We start from the raw sequence: 15563 nt of genomic DNA, 5'->3' as shown, positions 1-15563 counted from the left end.
ACTATGGAATAAGTTAACCTCCTGGTTGCCCAATTTCCAATGGTTGAAACAAGTATTCATTGCTCTAATCGTATTAGTAGTGTTAGGAATATTTGTGTGCATGTTGTTTAGATGCCTGCTTTGTTGTGTTACTGTCAATAATGAAAGTATCTGATGCAAAAGAATTTGCATGGGAAAAGAAAAGGGGGGATTGATTAAGGAGGTATTGGGGAGGCAAGGACAATCCCCAGACAAGGACTGTATATCTCGAAACAAGACACTGGAACTCATGATAAGGAAGCGGCAGGCGGACAGAGAAACGAATGTAAGGACTATAACTCTCGAAACTGGACATTGGAAGTCATTATAAAGATACAACAAAGGGGAGAATTAGCAACAACCAGCTCTTGCAATTAAGAAACATGCCAATTCAGCAGATTCCTGACCAAAGGTGAAAAGTACACTGTGAGGAAGACTCGGGGACTTCCTCACAGTGTATGGCATGCACGATAGGTGGAGAGATCCCCCGTGCATCCAGCGCTGCAATAAAGAATATACCACTTAAAGGAATTTCGGCTTCAATCTTTGAATCGAGGCTAGATAGGATGGGGCTTCAGGCACCTCTTCACCTGAGGAAACACACTGCCATCAGGCTAAGGGTAAGTGTAGCAGAAAGGGTAAGGTTTACTGTAAGGTTTAAGGTTTCGGCTTAGGTTACGGTTAAGGGTAAGGGTAAGGGTAATTGTACGAGTAATTGCTAGGGTAAGTGTAAGCGTAAGTGTACATGTAAGTGTTGTTGTATGGCTTATGGTAAGGGTAAGGTCAAGGGTAAGGTTTATGTTAAGGGTAAGCGAAAGGGTAACGGATAGAGTAAGGGTAAGGATAAGGTTAAGGGTAACGGTAAGGTTAAGGGTACAAATATGTGTTAGGGTATGGGTTATGGTATGGGTAAGAATTAGGGTAAGTGTAAGAAAAAGGGTCAGGGTAAGGGTAAGAGTAAGGGTTAGGGTTAGGGTAAGGTTAAGTGTTAAGGTTATGGTCAGGGTTAGTTTTAGGGTTAAAGTCAGGAAAACGTATGTGTAAGTATTAGGTGAATGTTAAGGGTAAGGTTAAGGTTAAGAGTAAGTGTAAGGTTTAGGGTAAGGGTTAGGGTTAATGTAAGGGTCAGGGTAAGGGTTGGGGTAAGGTTTAGGGTAAGGGTTAGGTTAAGGATAAGTGTTAAGGTAAGGGTAAGGTTAATGGTAACCGTAAGTGTAAAGGTAAGGGTTACGGTAAGGGTAAGAATAAGGGCATGAGTAATGGTAAGGGTGAGGGTTAGGCTAAGGGTAAGTGTAAGGTTTAGATTTAGGCTAAGTGTAGCAGAAAGGGTAAGGTTTATGGTAAGGGTAAGTGTTAGGATAAGGGTAAGGTTTAGGGTTAGGTTAAGGGTATGGGATCGGGTAAGGGTAAGGGTAAGGGTAAGGGTAAGGGTTATGGTAAGGGTAAGGGTTACGGTAAGGGTAAGAGTTATGGTATCGGTACGGGTATGGGTAGAAGTATGTGTTATAGTATGGATTATGGTAAGGGTAAGGGTTAGGGTAAGGGTAAGTGTTGGGGTAATGGTTAGGGTTAATTTTAGGGTTAGGGTGAGGGAAAAGTAAGGGTAAGTATTAGGTTAAGGTTAAGGGTAAGGTTAAGGGTAAGTGTAAGGTTTAGGGTAAGGGTTAATGTAAGGGTCAGGGTAAGGGTTCAGGTAAGGTTTAGGGTTAGGGTTAGGTTAAGGTTAAGTGTTAGGGTAAGCGTAAGTTGTATGGATAAGGATAAGAGTAAGGGATAGGGTAAGGATAAGTGTTAGGGTAAGGTTAATGGTAACCGTAAGTGTAAGGGTAAGGGTTAGGGTAAGGGGAAGAGTAAGGGGAAGGGGAAGGGGAAGTCTAAGGGTCCGGGTCAGGGTAAAAGTTAGAGTAAGGGTTAGGGTTAGGGTTCGGTAAGGATAAGTGTTAGGATAATGGTTACGGTTAATTTTAGGGTTATGGTGAGGGAAACGTAAGGGTATGTATTAGTTTAAGGGTAAGGTTAAAGTTAAGATTAAGTGTAAGGTTTAGGTTAAGGGTTAGGGTTAGAGTAAGGGTTAGGGTTAGAGTAAGGGTTAGGGTTAGGATTAGGGTAAGGGTTAGGGATAATGTAAGGGTCAGGGTAAGGGTTGGGGTAAGGTTTAGGTTAAGGGTAAAAGTAAGTATAATGGTAAGGGTAAGAGTGAAGGTTAGGGTAATGGTTAGATTTAGGTAAAGGGTGAGGGTTAGGGTAAGGTTTAGAATTAGGCAAAGGGTAAGTGTAGCAGAAAGGGTAAGGTTTAGGATAAGGGTAAGTGTTAGGATAAGGGTAAGGTTTAGGGTTAGCTTAATAGTAAGGTTAAGGGTAATTGTACAAGTAATTGCTAGGGTAAGTGCAAGCGTAAGTGTACATGTAAGTGTTGTTGTATGGCTTATGATAAGGGTTAGGTTAAGGTTAAGGTTTATGTTAAGTGTAAGGCTAACAGAGACAGTAAAGGTAAGGGTAAGGGGAATGGTAAGGTTAAGGCTACAAGTACGTGTTAGGGTATGGGTTATGGTAAGGGTAAGGGTTAGGGTAAGGGTAAGGCTTAGAGTAAGGGTTAGAGTTACGGTTAGGGTTAGGTTAAGGGTAAGTGTTAGGGTAATGGTTAGGGTTAGTTTTAGGGTTAAAGTCAGGAAAACGTAAGGGTAAGTATTAGGTTAAGGTTAAGAGCAAGTGTAAGGTTTAGATTAAGGGTAAGGGTTAATGTAAGGGTCCTGGAAAGGGTTCAGGTAAGGTTTAGGGTTAGAGTTAGGTTAGGGTTAAGTGTTAGGAAAAGGGTAAGTTGTATGTATAAGAATAAGTGTAAGAGTAAGGGTATTGGTAACGATAAGGGTGAGGGTTAAGGATAAGGTATAAGGATACGGGTATTTTAATTTTTTAATTCAATTTATTTTAAATTAATTTTTTTTAATTTAATTAATTAATATTTTAATTGTACGAGTAATTGCTAGGGTAAGTTTAAGCGTAAGTGTACATTTAAGTGTTGTTGTATGGCTTATTGTAAGGGTAAGGTTAAGTGTTAGGGTAATGGTTATGGTTAATTATAGGGTTAGGGTGAGAAAAACGTAAGGTTAAGTATTAGCTAAAGGTTAAGGGTAAGGTTAATGTTAAGAGTAAGTGTAAGGGTTAGGGTTAATGTAAGGGTCAGGGTAAGGGTTGGGGTAAGGTTTAGGGTAAGGGTTAGGTTAAGGATAAGTGTTAGGGTAAGGGTAAGGTTAATGGTAACCGTAAGTGTAAAGGTAAGGGTTACGGTAAGGGTAAGAATAAGGGTATGGGTAATGGTAAGGGCAAGGGTTAGGCTAAGGGTAAGTGTAAGGTTTAGATTTAGGCTAAGGGTAAGTGTAGCAGAAAGGGTAAGGTTTACTCTAAGGTTTAAGGTTTAGGCTTAGGTTAAGGGTAAGGGTAAGGGTACGGGTCAGGGTAAGGGTTAGATTAAGGGTTTGAGTAAGGGTAAGGGTAAGGGTTAGGATAAGTGTAAGGGTGCAAGCAAGGATTAGGGCAAGAGTAAGTGTAAGGGTAATAGAAAGGGTTAGGGTAAGTATAAGGGTAAGGGAAAGTGTTAGGATATGTTTTAGGGGAAGCAGAAGGGTAAGGGTTAGGTTAAGTGTAAGGGGAAGGGGAAGGTAAGGGGAAGGGTTGGAGTAAGGTATAGGGTAAGGGTAAGGTTATGGTTAAAGGAAAGAGTAAGGGTAAGGAAAAAGTAAAGGTAAGGATTTGGGTAATGGTAAGGGTGAGAAGGGTTAGGGTAAGGGTTACGGTAAGGGTTAGGTAACGCAGTGTACAACCTGGGACGTCACACGCAGAGCTGCCTCTGGCAAGGTGAGTGAGGAACAGATGTAGCAGTTGTTGTGTTGTAGGTCTCACTGTTCCTCTAAGCATCCCCTCTTTGTCTTTTAGAGGTGTTGTAGCTGTTTGAAGAGGGTAGATTGAAGCATCTGCCTCGGGGGCTGGTAAGCGGCAGAGGTAAGGGAGCAGATGAGAGTAACTTACCTAGTTGTGCTGTGTCTTTGGATGCTGCATCGGCCTATGCGTTTCTTTTTCTTTCACAGGTGTCTCGCACAGGCTCAAAGGAGCAAACTGCACTCTGAAGAGCTGTGTAAGAAGAGGGGCTGGTCATGAGCTGGGTTGGAGCAGAACGACCAAGTAGCACAAGGTGACTATGAAAGGTGTCCGTCTTGCTTTGCAGGTGCCGTGGCAGGCTCTCCACAGAAGTGGGTAAGGATATGAGATAAGGCCAGAGAGCGACAAGGAGCGGCACGTGCAGGGATGGTTTTGAAGCGCTGCGGCGGCTTACTCTTCTGTTCGTCAGGTGCCACAGGCAAGGTGGGTTGTAACATCAGTCGTTATATTTGCATGAAAGCAGTTCACTTGAATGCCACAGTGCATCTGAGTAGGGTGTTCTAGCAGAACAAGCTTGTCTGGCACAGCGGTGCCTGATGGCAGTGTGTTTCCTCAGGTGAAGAGGTGCCTGAAGCCCCATCCTATCTAGCCTGCACACAATTATCTGAGAATGAAAGCTGCTTTCCAGTAATTCAGAAAGCCAAGTTACGTCTCAGCCTTGAGCATCTCGGGCTTTTGGGCCTGTCTGTAACATTTGGCACCAGCACTAATACTTTTTTTTGGCATATGTTTAGTGTTTGGGGCCTGTGTCTGGGATTTGGGCCCTGTCTCGAACCACTGGGGCTTTGTCCTGGGTTTTGGAGCCTGCCTCTAGAGTTCAGGGCCTGTGATTAGGCTTTTGGGGTCTGTGTCTGGGGGCCGGTATCTGGGGGCAAGGGGGGAGCTGCTTGTAGACCCTTGGGGCCAGCATTGAGGGGGTTGGGAGCTGACTCTACACCTTTGGGGCCTGCTTCTGGGGGCAGGAGGGGGGGTTTGAGACCAGCATCTGGGGGAGGGGTGGGAGCTGCTTGTACACCTTTGGGGCCTGCATCTGTGGGGGGTCAGGGCCTGTGTCTAGCGGGCTGGGAACTGCTTGTACAATGTAGGAATCTGTTTCTGCAGGGTGGCTGGGAGCTGTTTGTACAACTTTGGGGCCAGCATCTGGGGGTGGCTGGGAGCTGCCTGTACACTGTAGGGGCCTGTGTTTGTGGGGGGCTTGGGGGCCTCCCTCGGGGGGGGGGGGGGGGGAGGGTTGGGAGCTGCTTGTATAGGGTAGGGGGCCTGCCTGGCAGGGGTTGGGAGCTGCTTGTAGAATTTGGGTCGCTGTGTCTGGGGGGGCGGTTGGGGCCTGTGTCTCAGGTGTGTTGGGAACTGGTTGTACACCTTTGGGTCCTGTCTCTGGGGGGGAGCTACTTGTACACTTTTGAGGTCTGTATTTGAGGGGAGTTGGGAGCTGCTTGTGCACTTTTGGACCTAGGTTTAGGGGGGTTGGGAGTTGCTCATGCATTCTAGGTGCCTCCCTTTTGAGAAGGGTTGGGGCCTGCATCTGTGGGTGGTTGGGAGCTGCTTGTACACTATACGGGCCATGGTCTTGGAGGGGGGTCTGGGCTGTTTATACACCTTTGTGGCCTGTGTTTTTTGGGGGGGGGGGGAGGGGGCCTGTGCCTGGGGAAGTTGGGAGGTGTTTGTTCACTCTAGGAGCCTCCATTTGGGGGTCTTTGGGGCCTCCCTTTGAGGGGGAGGGAGTTGGGAGTTGGTTGTACACCTCCGCATCCCATGTCTTGGGGGGGGTGGGGGGAGTGGGACCGGTCTCTGAAGGGGCGGGTTGTGAGCTGCTTGTACACCTGTGTCGGGGGGAAGGGTAGAGGGGTTGGCGGGGGTCGGGTCCGGGTCTTGGGCCAGTGTCTGGGTGGAGTCCAGTTCTTGGGAGGGGGTGGTGGGGTAGGAGCTGCTTGTGGGCAGTTGGTGCCTGCTTCTGTTGGCAGTTTGGGGCCTGCTTGTAGACTTGTGCAGCCTGGGTTTGGGGGCTTTTCTGTAACGTTTGGGGCCTGCATTTTTGCTTTGGGATGCATCTTGAGCTTTTGAGTCCTAGCATTTGGGGCCTACATCTGGGGCTTTTCTGTAGCATTTTGGTTGCGTATTTGTGATTTGGGGCCTGTATCCAGGGTTTTCCCTTTTTTGTAGTTTCCATCTTTGTGTGTGTGTGTTTCGTTGTTGGTTGTCTGGGGTTAGGGGCAGTTTGGGGTTTGGATTAAGGTCAGTGTCATTAGCGTTAGGGGGTTGATAATAAGGGTTAGGGTTGTGGTTAGAGTTGTTAGGTTTAAGGGGAATAAGGACTTCAGGGTAAGGGAATCAAGGTTGTGGGAATAAAAATGTTGTTTTTGCGCAGTTACATCCTGTAGAGGGAAGGAAGGTGGTATTGAGATATGCTTGCAGTGATAAGACAGCTTAACAGTGTGAAATGAGTTCATCTGATTCGTGTCAATATGGAACAATGCTAGGGCCGCATGATATGATGAAAAGTCTGAGAAAACCAGAGTGGTTAATGTATATAGTTCTTGTATCTTGCAAAGGAATGGTCCAGCAATTCGGGTCAATAGGGGATAAGAGAACAAAGGGGTTTCAGAATAACTGCTAACTATTACAACTGTTGCATGGGACACTATGCAAGTGTCTGCCATCCAGCCAAGATGGACAAAGGAGAAGGACAAGAGAAAAGCCTGGGAGGAAGACTACGAGCCTTCAGTACGAGCGGCCCCCAGAGGGACCACCAGAGACTGATAACGCCTGCACCAGTGGGAGGGTTTGGATTCTGGGAACTAATTAGAATTACCCTGCCTTTTGTAGAAGTAGTAATGAATATGTATTAGCCTAGCAGCATAAAAACCAGCCGCCTGATGTAACTTGTGTGCGTCTTGGTGGAGCAGAGACTCCTGGCGCACCCAGCGCTGCTTGCTTACCTCTATTCCTTTAATAAATCATAAACATTAATTGTAAGCCTATTTGGGACCCGGTCATTTATTACAAGTGGGCGCTCGTCCAGGAGGGCTTTGGTTCCTGATTTCTGGTTTGATCTAGGAGAGGCACCCCCACCATTTGGTGGCTGCTGTTTGGGTCAGGTCGGAACTGATGGCATCTTGAACCTGAATAAAGGTAAGCAAAGTTTCTGATTCTTTTTTTCAGCTCCCTTGCCAGCTGCAGCACTATATTTTGCCTGTAATTGTGTGTGTGAAGATCCGAACGAAGATGACGGAGTCGTAAGCATTTAAAGCGTATACCGTTCGGTTGGGTGGGGTTCGGTTGCCTGTGTGAGTAAGAGTGTGACTGAGATGGAACTTAGTTCTGAAGCGATTGTGGAGGTCTTCTAACCGCGGTTCCAATCTCCCGCGAGGGACGTGGCTGGTGAAGGACCGAAGGGATTCCTATAGGATTTGTGGGTGTGTGATAGGTCCTCGACCCCCTGCAAGACACTCTTACTAAGGTAACCAAGGGCTGTGGGAATTGCCATAGTAAAATTCCTAGATGGGTCAGACAAAATCGAAGACCAGAGACCAGAAGAAAGGGAGCAAATTACCAGTCATACCACCAGAAAGTCCATTAGGAATAACGATTAGAAATTGGAATGATAGGGACCCCAGAAAAGGAAAAAGTAAATTAAAAATGGTCCAGTATTGTGTGACAGAATGGCCAAAGGAGCCTTTAAGACTACATGTCTTTTGGCCTGTTTTTGGATCCTTCGAAGACTGGATTTGCCAGGCCTTAAATATCCATGTTAATTCAAAGGAACCTTTTAGCCAGGAAGAAAGTGATTATGCAGGATTATGGATCAGGAGGACTTCACATCCTTTTCCAGCCTCAATATTTACACTAAAAGCAGGTAAGAAATTTGAAGAACAAGAAGAACGTGAAAAAGAAAAAGAAGATAAACGTGAGCCGTTGGATAAGCTACCACCTCCATATCCTAACAATCCACCCCCGGCGGCTCCCCCTCCGGTGGCTGTGGTATCGCCACCAGTACCACCGTTGCCCCAGCTTCCACCACCAACAGCACCAGAATTAGACCGACCTCCGGCCGCATGCAGGAGAAGTAGGACGGACGTATCTGAGAGGGCTTCTCTATATCCCTTAAGGGAGGTAACTGGTGTATAACTGGTGCGCGTCTTGGTGGAGCAGAGACTCCCGGCGTACCCAGCACTGTTTGCTTACCTCTATTCATTCAGTGAATTGTAAACTTTGATTGTAATCCTATTTGGGACTTTTATTTATTATAACAGACAACCTTGTAAAACGCAGACAACCAGAATCCTTACAGCAATTAGGTGGAAATCACGGCGTAAGAAACATTACCACCTCAAAGAGTAAAAACCTCAAAAGAAATGTGACTTGTAACAGGCCAGCAGCTGTGTATTTTCTGTGAAGCACCAGCTAGATTATGAACCTTGAATAGCACAGTTAAAGGGGAAACAGGGGAGGGTCCCGGTCCTCGGCAGAAAAAAAAAGTGTATAAACTGTGTATGGAATTAGTAGGCACCCTCCTGCTTGTGGGACACCCGCCATTGTAATCTCGAATAATAATGCTACTGTACTGAGATCCTCGACTCAGCCTATGCTATTTGCTACAGATTGATTCAGGGTTTTAAGGTTTCAGGGATTGGGCACTAGGGTTGGGTTTCAGGGTAAGGGGTTTCAGGGTTTATGTTTAGGATTTTAAGGTTTTTAGGGTTGGAGTTTTAACGGTTAGTGTTTTAAGGATTTGGGGGTTAGGGTTTTAAGGGTTTCAGGGTTAGCGTGTTAGGGTATTAGAGTTTTTTGGGTTGTAGTGTTGATATGTTTTTTAGGGTTAGAGTCTTAAGATTTTATTTTTGGTCAGTTATTTACGGTTAGGGTTTTAAGATTTTTTTTTTTTTTTTTCAGGTTAGGTTCTCCAGGGCCAGGGTTTTGAGTATCCTAACTTTGGGGGTTTGGATTTTGAGCATCTTGATTTTGGGGTTAGGCTCTTGTGTGCCCTAATTTTTTGGGATCGGCTTTCAAGCATCCTAAGTAGTTGGGTTAGGGTTTTGAGCATCTTAATATTTTGGGTCTGGGTAATGAGCATCCTCAGTTTTCAGGATAGGGTTTTGAGCATCTTAATGTTTCCAGGATAGGGTTTGGAGCGTCCTAATGTTTTTGGGTTAGGGTTTGGAGCGTCCTAAATTTTCAGGATAGGGTTCTGAGCATCTCAGTGTTTCCAGGATAGGGTTTTGAGCGTCCTAAGTTTTTGGGATAGGTCTTTGAGCTTCCTAATGTTTTCCGGATAGGGTTTGGAGCATCTTAATGTTTTGGGTTTGGGTTTTGAGCATCCTAATGTTTTTGGGTAAGGGCTTTGAGCGTCCTGTTTTCGGGATAGGGTTTGGAGCGTCCTAGTGTTTTCGGGATAGGGTTTTGAGCGTCCAAAGTTTTGGGGTTTGGGTTTTGAGCGTCCAAAGTGTTATAAGTTGCCCCCTTAATTAATTTTCAGAGAGCATTGTATTAATCATAGAAAGGAATTTATTGAGTAAGCAAACATCAAGCAAAACAGCACTGGGCAGCCGGGGAGTCTCAGCTCCGCCAACGGCACGCACCTCACCCCTGCCAGGGTCCCTTTTTATACCTTGCTAATTCCGGGATTACGCAGCACATCCTGGTATATTCTGCGACTGCGCACAATGTTGCGCGCAAAAGAATTTTTAAGAATTTAAATCTCTTTAAAAAGAAAATTAAGCAAAAGTATTTTCATAGCGTCTAGGCAAGCATTATGCAGCTCCTTACTTCAGCAGGGAGCTTTCGCACCTCCCGCTCCTCAAACAGAACTCCTTGTTTTTATAATACAAAAGACAATGAACAAACATTTATGGTGTATTACCCTAAGTTTTTGGGTTAGGGTTTTTTGCGTCTTAATGTTTTGGGGTTAGGGTTTGGAGCGCCCTAAATTTTTGGCTAGGGCTTTGAGCATTCCTAACGTTTTGGGTTGGGTTTGGGTTTTGAGCATCCTAAGATTTTGGGTTAGGGGTTTTATGCATAGGTCTTCAGGGGTTTAGTGTGGTAAATAGTTTGGGTTAGGTCTGTAGGGGTTCCGAGGTTTTTTGGATGTTAGGGCTTGAGGCTTTTTTTGTAAGGGCGGTGAGGGTTCCAGTGAGTGCTGGTAAATGCAGTTCTCGAGCACTCGGCCTGTGATTGGCCATGCTGGCTGTCCGGGGAATGCTGGTAGGTGTAGTTTTCCGGCAGTGGGAGGCCATGTTGTGTGCCCAGAGCATGCCGGGAGATGTAGTTCTCGGGACTCCGGACTTCCGGGAGGCCATGTTGAATGCCCAGAGCATACCGGGAGATGTAGTTCTCGGGAACTAGGGTTAGGGTTAGGGGCTAGGGCTGGGGCTAGAGTTACGGTTTCGGGTGAGGGTTGGGGTTGGGGATTATTGTTAGGGTTAGTGGTTTAGGGTTAGGCTTAGAGGGTTATGGTTAGGGATAGGTTAGGGGTAGGTTTAGAGGGTTAGGGTAAGGGTTAGGGGTTGGGACTGTGGTTAGGCTTAGGGTAAGGGTTAGGGTGAGAGTATTAGGGTTAGGGTTCGGGTTCAGATTAGGGTAAGGGTAAGGGTTAGGGTAAAGGTAAGTGTTAGGGTAAGGCTTAGGGTGAGGATAAGATTTAGGGAAAGGGTTAGGTTTAGGCTAAGAATAAGGGTAAGCTAATGGTTAGGATAAGGGTAAGGGTTAGGGTAAAGGTTTTCATTTGTTAAAGCTGAAACGCAGTATGCAATCTGGGACGTCACAGCCAGAGCTGCCTATGGCAAGGTGAGAGAGGAAAAGATGGAGCAGATGTTCTACTCCTAGTTTTTTCTTTATACGTAAACAAAGTTTGAGCTAATTCCAGTTGGAGGAGTTCCAATTACTTGCTTGGTCATAATGTCTTTTAATATTGAAAGCTGCAGCAAAAGCATGGGGATTTTTGCTTCTAGAAACACCCTAGTTCTCTTGTCTGCACTACGCATGCTTTTGAGCTAAAACTGATTAAAAAATAAAAAGAAAAATCACACACACACAAAAAAAAAAAAAAACACACCACAGCTGCTGCTGCTCTCTTCCTACTTCCTTGTGCTTTGCCCCTACCCTTCCCAGGTGATTGGGTTTGGGTGCTAGGCGAGGCCAAATGGTATATGATTCCCAGACATCCCCTCAGAGAGCTCATTCTGCTTGGGCTGCTCTTTGGGGTGTTTGTTTTTCCTTCGGTCAGTTGCAGGCTTCTTCAGGTGGATGAGAGTTTATGGACTGATGCGTTTCCAAGTAGCGAGGGGTACGCACATCTTTTTGAGGTAACAGCTAGTAGGATCTGTTAGAATAAACTGATGTAGTACTTGGTGCCTTTATTGCATGCAGTTCTTTATCAGGTGAGTAACTGTTGCGAGTAACTGAAGTCAATGTTACTTGGTGTGTTTGCTATGCAGTGCCTGTGCGGACTATTGCACGAGACACAGCTTTCTGACATCTGGCCCAGCAACTACTAAATAAGGGGAGGGGAGAAGCTGAAGAACGACCAAAGGACAAAGCCTGGGAGGAAGACTACGAGCCTTCAGTACGAGCGGCCCCCAGAGGGACCACCGGAGACTGATAACGCCTGCACCAGTGGGAGGGTTTGGATTCTGGGAACTAATTAGAATTACCCTGCCTTTTGTAGAAGTAGTAATGAATATGTATTAGCCTAGCAGCATAAAAACCAGCCGCCTGATGTAACTTGTGTGCGTCTTGGTGGAGCAGAGACTCCTGGCGCACCCAGCGCTGCTTGCTTACCTCTATTCCTTTAATAAATCATAAAACATTAATTGTAAGCCTATTTGGGACTCGGTCATTTATTACAAGTGGGACCTCCCGATGGGTGGAAGCTGTCGGGATAGCTCGGGATGCTGAGGCGTGGTGCTGCAAGGAGGTTGGTGGTCGGTGGCGCCCTGGGGCAGGCCGAATTGGGAGGGGGCGAGGCGGCGGGTGGTCGGTGGCTTCTGTGGAAAAGGCGCTTGTATGGGGGGCTGCGCGTTCAGAGGAATCTTGACAGGCTGCAGATAGGGGCAGGCAGGAACCTTTTGAAGTTCAGGAGAGGGAAATGCCAAGCCCTACCCCTAGGGAGAAACACCTCTGTTTACCAGCACTGGCTAGCTCGATACTGAATAAGCATTTCTTCATGGAAGGAGTGCTTTGCTATTAGAGCAGGCTGCCCGGGGAAGTGGTAAGAGACCCGATCCTTAAAAGTATTGAAGAGACATGTGGACACAGCCCGGGAGTCCGGCCTCCGGCAGGGCGGGAGCTGTCTCTTCCGAGCCCCTGTGCTCCGGTCTTGTGCGACGCGTTTGCAAGCAGCACCGGGTGCAGGGTCCGACATCGGACGGTTCGGGGACGGCGATTCCCGGGCCGTCGGCTAGCGGGGGCCGGCTATCTCGTGTCCCGGGGATCCGAATTCAGGGGGCGTGGGGGCCGGCCGTGCAGTGAAGCGGGGGGCTGGCGTCCGCCGGCTTCCCAGAGAGCGGGCTTTCGGTGCCGTGCGGTTCGGTGGCCGGCCGTCCCGAAACCCTGGGCACCGGTCTTGTGCTAGACTCAGCGGGGTCCGGGGCCGAACTCGGCATCTCGGGGCCGGCGGTCCCGCTGTCCAGGTGTCCCGCCTCGGGCGGCGCGGGGCCGGCTGTCCCTAGCAGCTGGGCTCCCAAGAGCTTCTGGGCTCCCAAGCGTCGCCCAAGACCGGATCCCAGAGAATCGGGACGGCCGGCCACACCGCTGCGACTAGCACAAGCGTCTCCCGACAACGGAGCCCAGGGGCTTGCGAGGGTCAGATTCCGCACCCCGGGATAGAGAAACGGGGAGCGCGGGTCGGCCGGCCGCAGCTTCGCACGGGACCGAACCCCCTGTCTCCGGGACGGCCAGACCCCGAGCCGGCAGACAGCAGCCTCCCGCTTCACGGCACAGTCGGCCCCCAACCCGCCCGAGTTCTGATCGCCGGGACAAGGGACAGCCGGCCGCTCCGCCCGAGGCCGGACACCTGGAGCCCGGGACCGCCGTCCTTGACAAAGCCAAAGTCGGACCCGGACCCCGGTGCGGCTAGCACACGCGTCGCCCAGGACCGCAGCCTAGGACCTCGGGACGGTCGCATCCCGCGCCTCCGGCAGGAGCTACCAGGAAGGGCAGGACGGCCTGCCGCAGCTCCGCAAGAGACCGAATCTGCTGGATTCCGGGACGGCCAGAGTCCGAGCCGGTGGGCAGCAGCCTCCCGCTTCAGGGCTCGGCAGTGAAGCTCACGGTTCATCGCCCGGCTCACGGTTCGTCGCCCGACTTCGGACCCACGGGACAGCCGGCACCCGCGCCGCCGGAGGCCGGACACACGGGCCTCGGGATCGCCGTCCCCGAACCGCACGAAGTCACACACGGTCTCCGGTGCGTCCAGCACACGCATAGCAAAGACCGGAGCCCAGATTATAGGATCAGCCAGCGCCGTGCAGCCCGAGGTCGATCCGGGAACCCGGTGCGCTTGGCACATGCGTCGCCCAAGAACGGCGCCCAGGGCCGCGGGATGGTCGTGCCTCACGCAGCCCGAGTTCGGACCCCCGGAACACGGGACAACTGGCACCCGCGCCACCGGAGGACAGATTCCAGTGCCCCGGGGGGATCACCGTCCTCAAAGCGCCCGAAGTCGGCTCCGCACCTCGCTGCGTCTGGCACACGCCTCGCCCAAGACCGGAGCACAGGTTCTAGGGACAGACAGCTCCAGAGCCGTCCGAGGTCGTACCGGGAACCCGGTGCGGTTGACACATGTGTCGCCAAAGACCGGAGCCCTGGGAAGCGTGATGGCCGTGCGTCATGCAGCCCGAGTTCGGACCCACGGGACAGCCGGCACCCGTGCCTGGCTCTTGGGGACTTGGAAGGAGTCCTGATGCTGTGCCAGCACTATGCAGCAATAGACACAACACTGGAGTGATTTCAGTGTTGGTCCAGCTACGAGTGCAGAGTACAGCACTGTGCAGGCTGCTGCAGGGAAAAGGTGACTCCAGCTCAGACAGACCCAACACAACTTCCACCCCTTATTCCATAACATTTGTGTCACAATCAGGTACAGTTTAGTATATAGATGGTCTCATCACCATAGTTTTCTGTCCATTGAAGCATTTTTATGTCTGTACTTCTCTTTATTTTATAGGTCTTTTCCCAAAATGCTCATAAAAACTGTTGATGGTTTCAGCATCATCTGTCAAAGTGGTCACTCAGGGCAGGCGAAGTTGGTCTTCTTGACACCAGCACCAGCTTAGCTCACATCACTGTTGCACTTGCCTGGTTCCTTGCCAAGTTGACCTTTCATTGGTTCTGCAGTGTCCTCCTACAACACATAACTTGGATGACAGATTAATTTTCTCCCAGTGTTAAATCTCCTTGAGGCACACACTTGATATCCCCATCTTTCTGCATCACCCACCAGGTATACCCTGGACCTTGGGCAAAGACAATCCCACGAGTGGGTTTGCCTTTTCCCATGGCAGGGGCAACCCACACCGCCTTCCCCATCCACTTCCCCACATGCACTACAGGGACTTTAGCTTCTCCCACAGTGTGTAGAGGTTTTGTTTCAGCAGGACCAGCACGGCTTTCAGACCCCCTGTTGTTAACTAGCCAAGTGGCCTCTGGTAGATTTATATCCCAATGTTTCCATGTCGCAGCACCCAATGCTCGCAGCATAGGTTTTAACAGTCCATTGTACCTCTCAACCTTCCCAGAGGCTTGTGGGTGATAAGGGATGCGATACACCCATTCAATGGCCCAGATACACCCATCTCTTGGCCCAGAAAGTGATCAAATTGTTTCGGAAGTGACTCCCATTGTCGGACTCAATTCTTTCTGGTGGACCATGTCGCCACAGCACTTGTCTTTGCAGGACCAAGATAGTGTTTCGGGCCGTGGCATGGTTTACAGGGTATGTTTCCAGCCACCCAGTAGTTGCTTCTTCCATGGTGAGTATGTACCGTTTGCCTTGGCGGGTTTGTGGAAGTGGTCCGATGTAGTCAATCTGCCAGACCTCACCATATCGAAATCCAAGCCATCTCCCCCTATTCCAGGGAGACTTTACCCTCATGGCTTGTTTGATTGCAGCACAGCTCTCACACTGATGGGTAACCTGTGTGACGGCCTCAATGGTCAGTTCCTCTTTCGAGTCACTCAATATAGAGGACTCACAAGCTGACTATAGCCTGACACATGCATTCTCCAAAATCCCACAAGACCTAGGAACGCTTCTGTTTCTTTTTTGCTGGTTGGCGGAGACAGAACTGTTATTTTGTTGATCACATCCGTCGGAATGTGGCGACGTCCATCCTGCCATTTTACCCCCAAGAACTGGATTTCCTGTGCAGGTCCCTTGACCTTATTCTGTTTAATGGCAAATCCAGCTTTCAGGAGAATTGGAATTATTTTCTTCCCTTTCCCAAAAACTTCTTCTGCTGTGTTACCCCATACGATGATATCATCGATATACTGCAGGTGTTCAGGAGCGTTCCCCTGTTCCAGTGTCGTCTGGATCAGTCCATGGCAGATGGCAGGGCTGTGTTTCCACCCCTTGGGCAGTCGATTCCAAATATACTGAATGCCCCTCCAAC

The 15563-nt window shown here is 48.9% G+C and overlaps 1 protein-coding gene across 1 annotated transcript in view; it reads left to right on the top strand.

Moving 5' to 3' along the window:
- The window catches only part of LOC311217847 (very low-density lipoprotein receptor-like), a gene marked incomplete at both ends in the record, with an annotated part of 181448 nt that extends 166665 nt beyond the window's left edge, over positions 1 to 14783 (top strand). Inside the window, 2 exons of the mRNA XM_084300202.1 lie at positions 13472 to 13790; positions 14757 to 14783. Of these exons, the coding sequence (XP_084156328.1) occupies positions 13472 to 13790; positions 14757 to 14783 (346 nt within the window). The remainder of the gene's footprint in view (positions 1 to 13471; positions 13791 to 14756) is intronic.
- Positions 14784 to 15563: the final 780 nt, after the last annotated feature.

The sequence above is a fragment of the Netta rufina genome (genome assembly GCF_964035555.1).
Source record: "Netta rufina genome assembly, chromosome: 22".
NCBI classification, from domain to species: Eukaryota; Metazoa; Chordata; class Aves; order Anseriformes; family Anatidae; genus Netta; species Netta rufina.
Note: the sequence above shows the minus strand (reverse complement) of the source record. Positions and strands in the feature narration are given on the sequence as shown.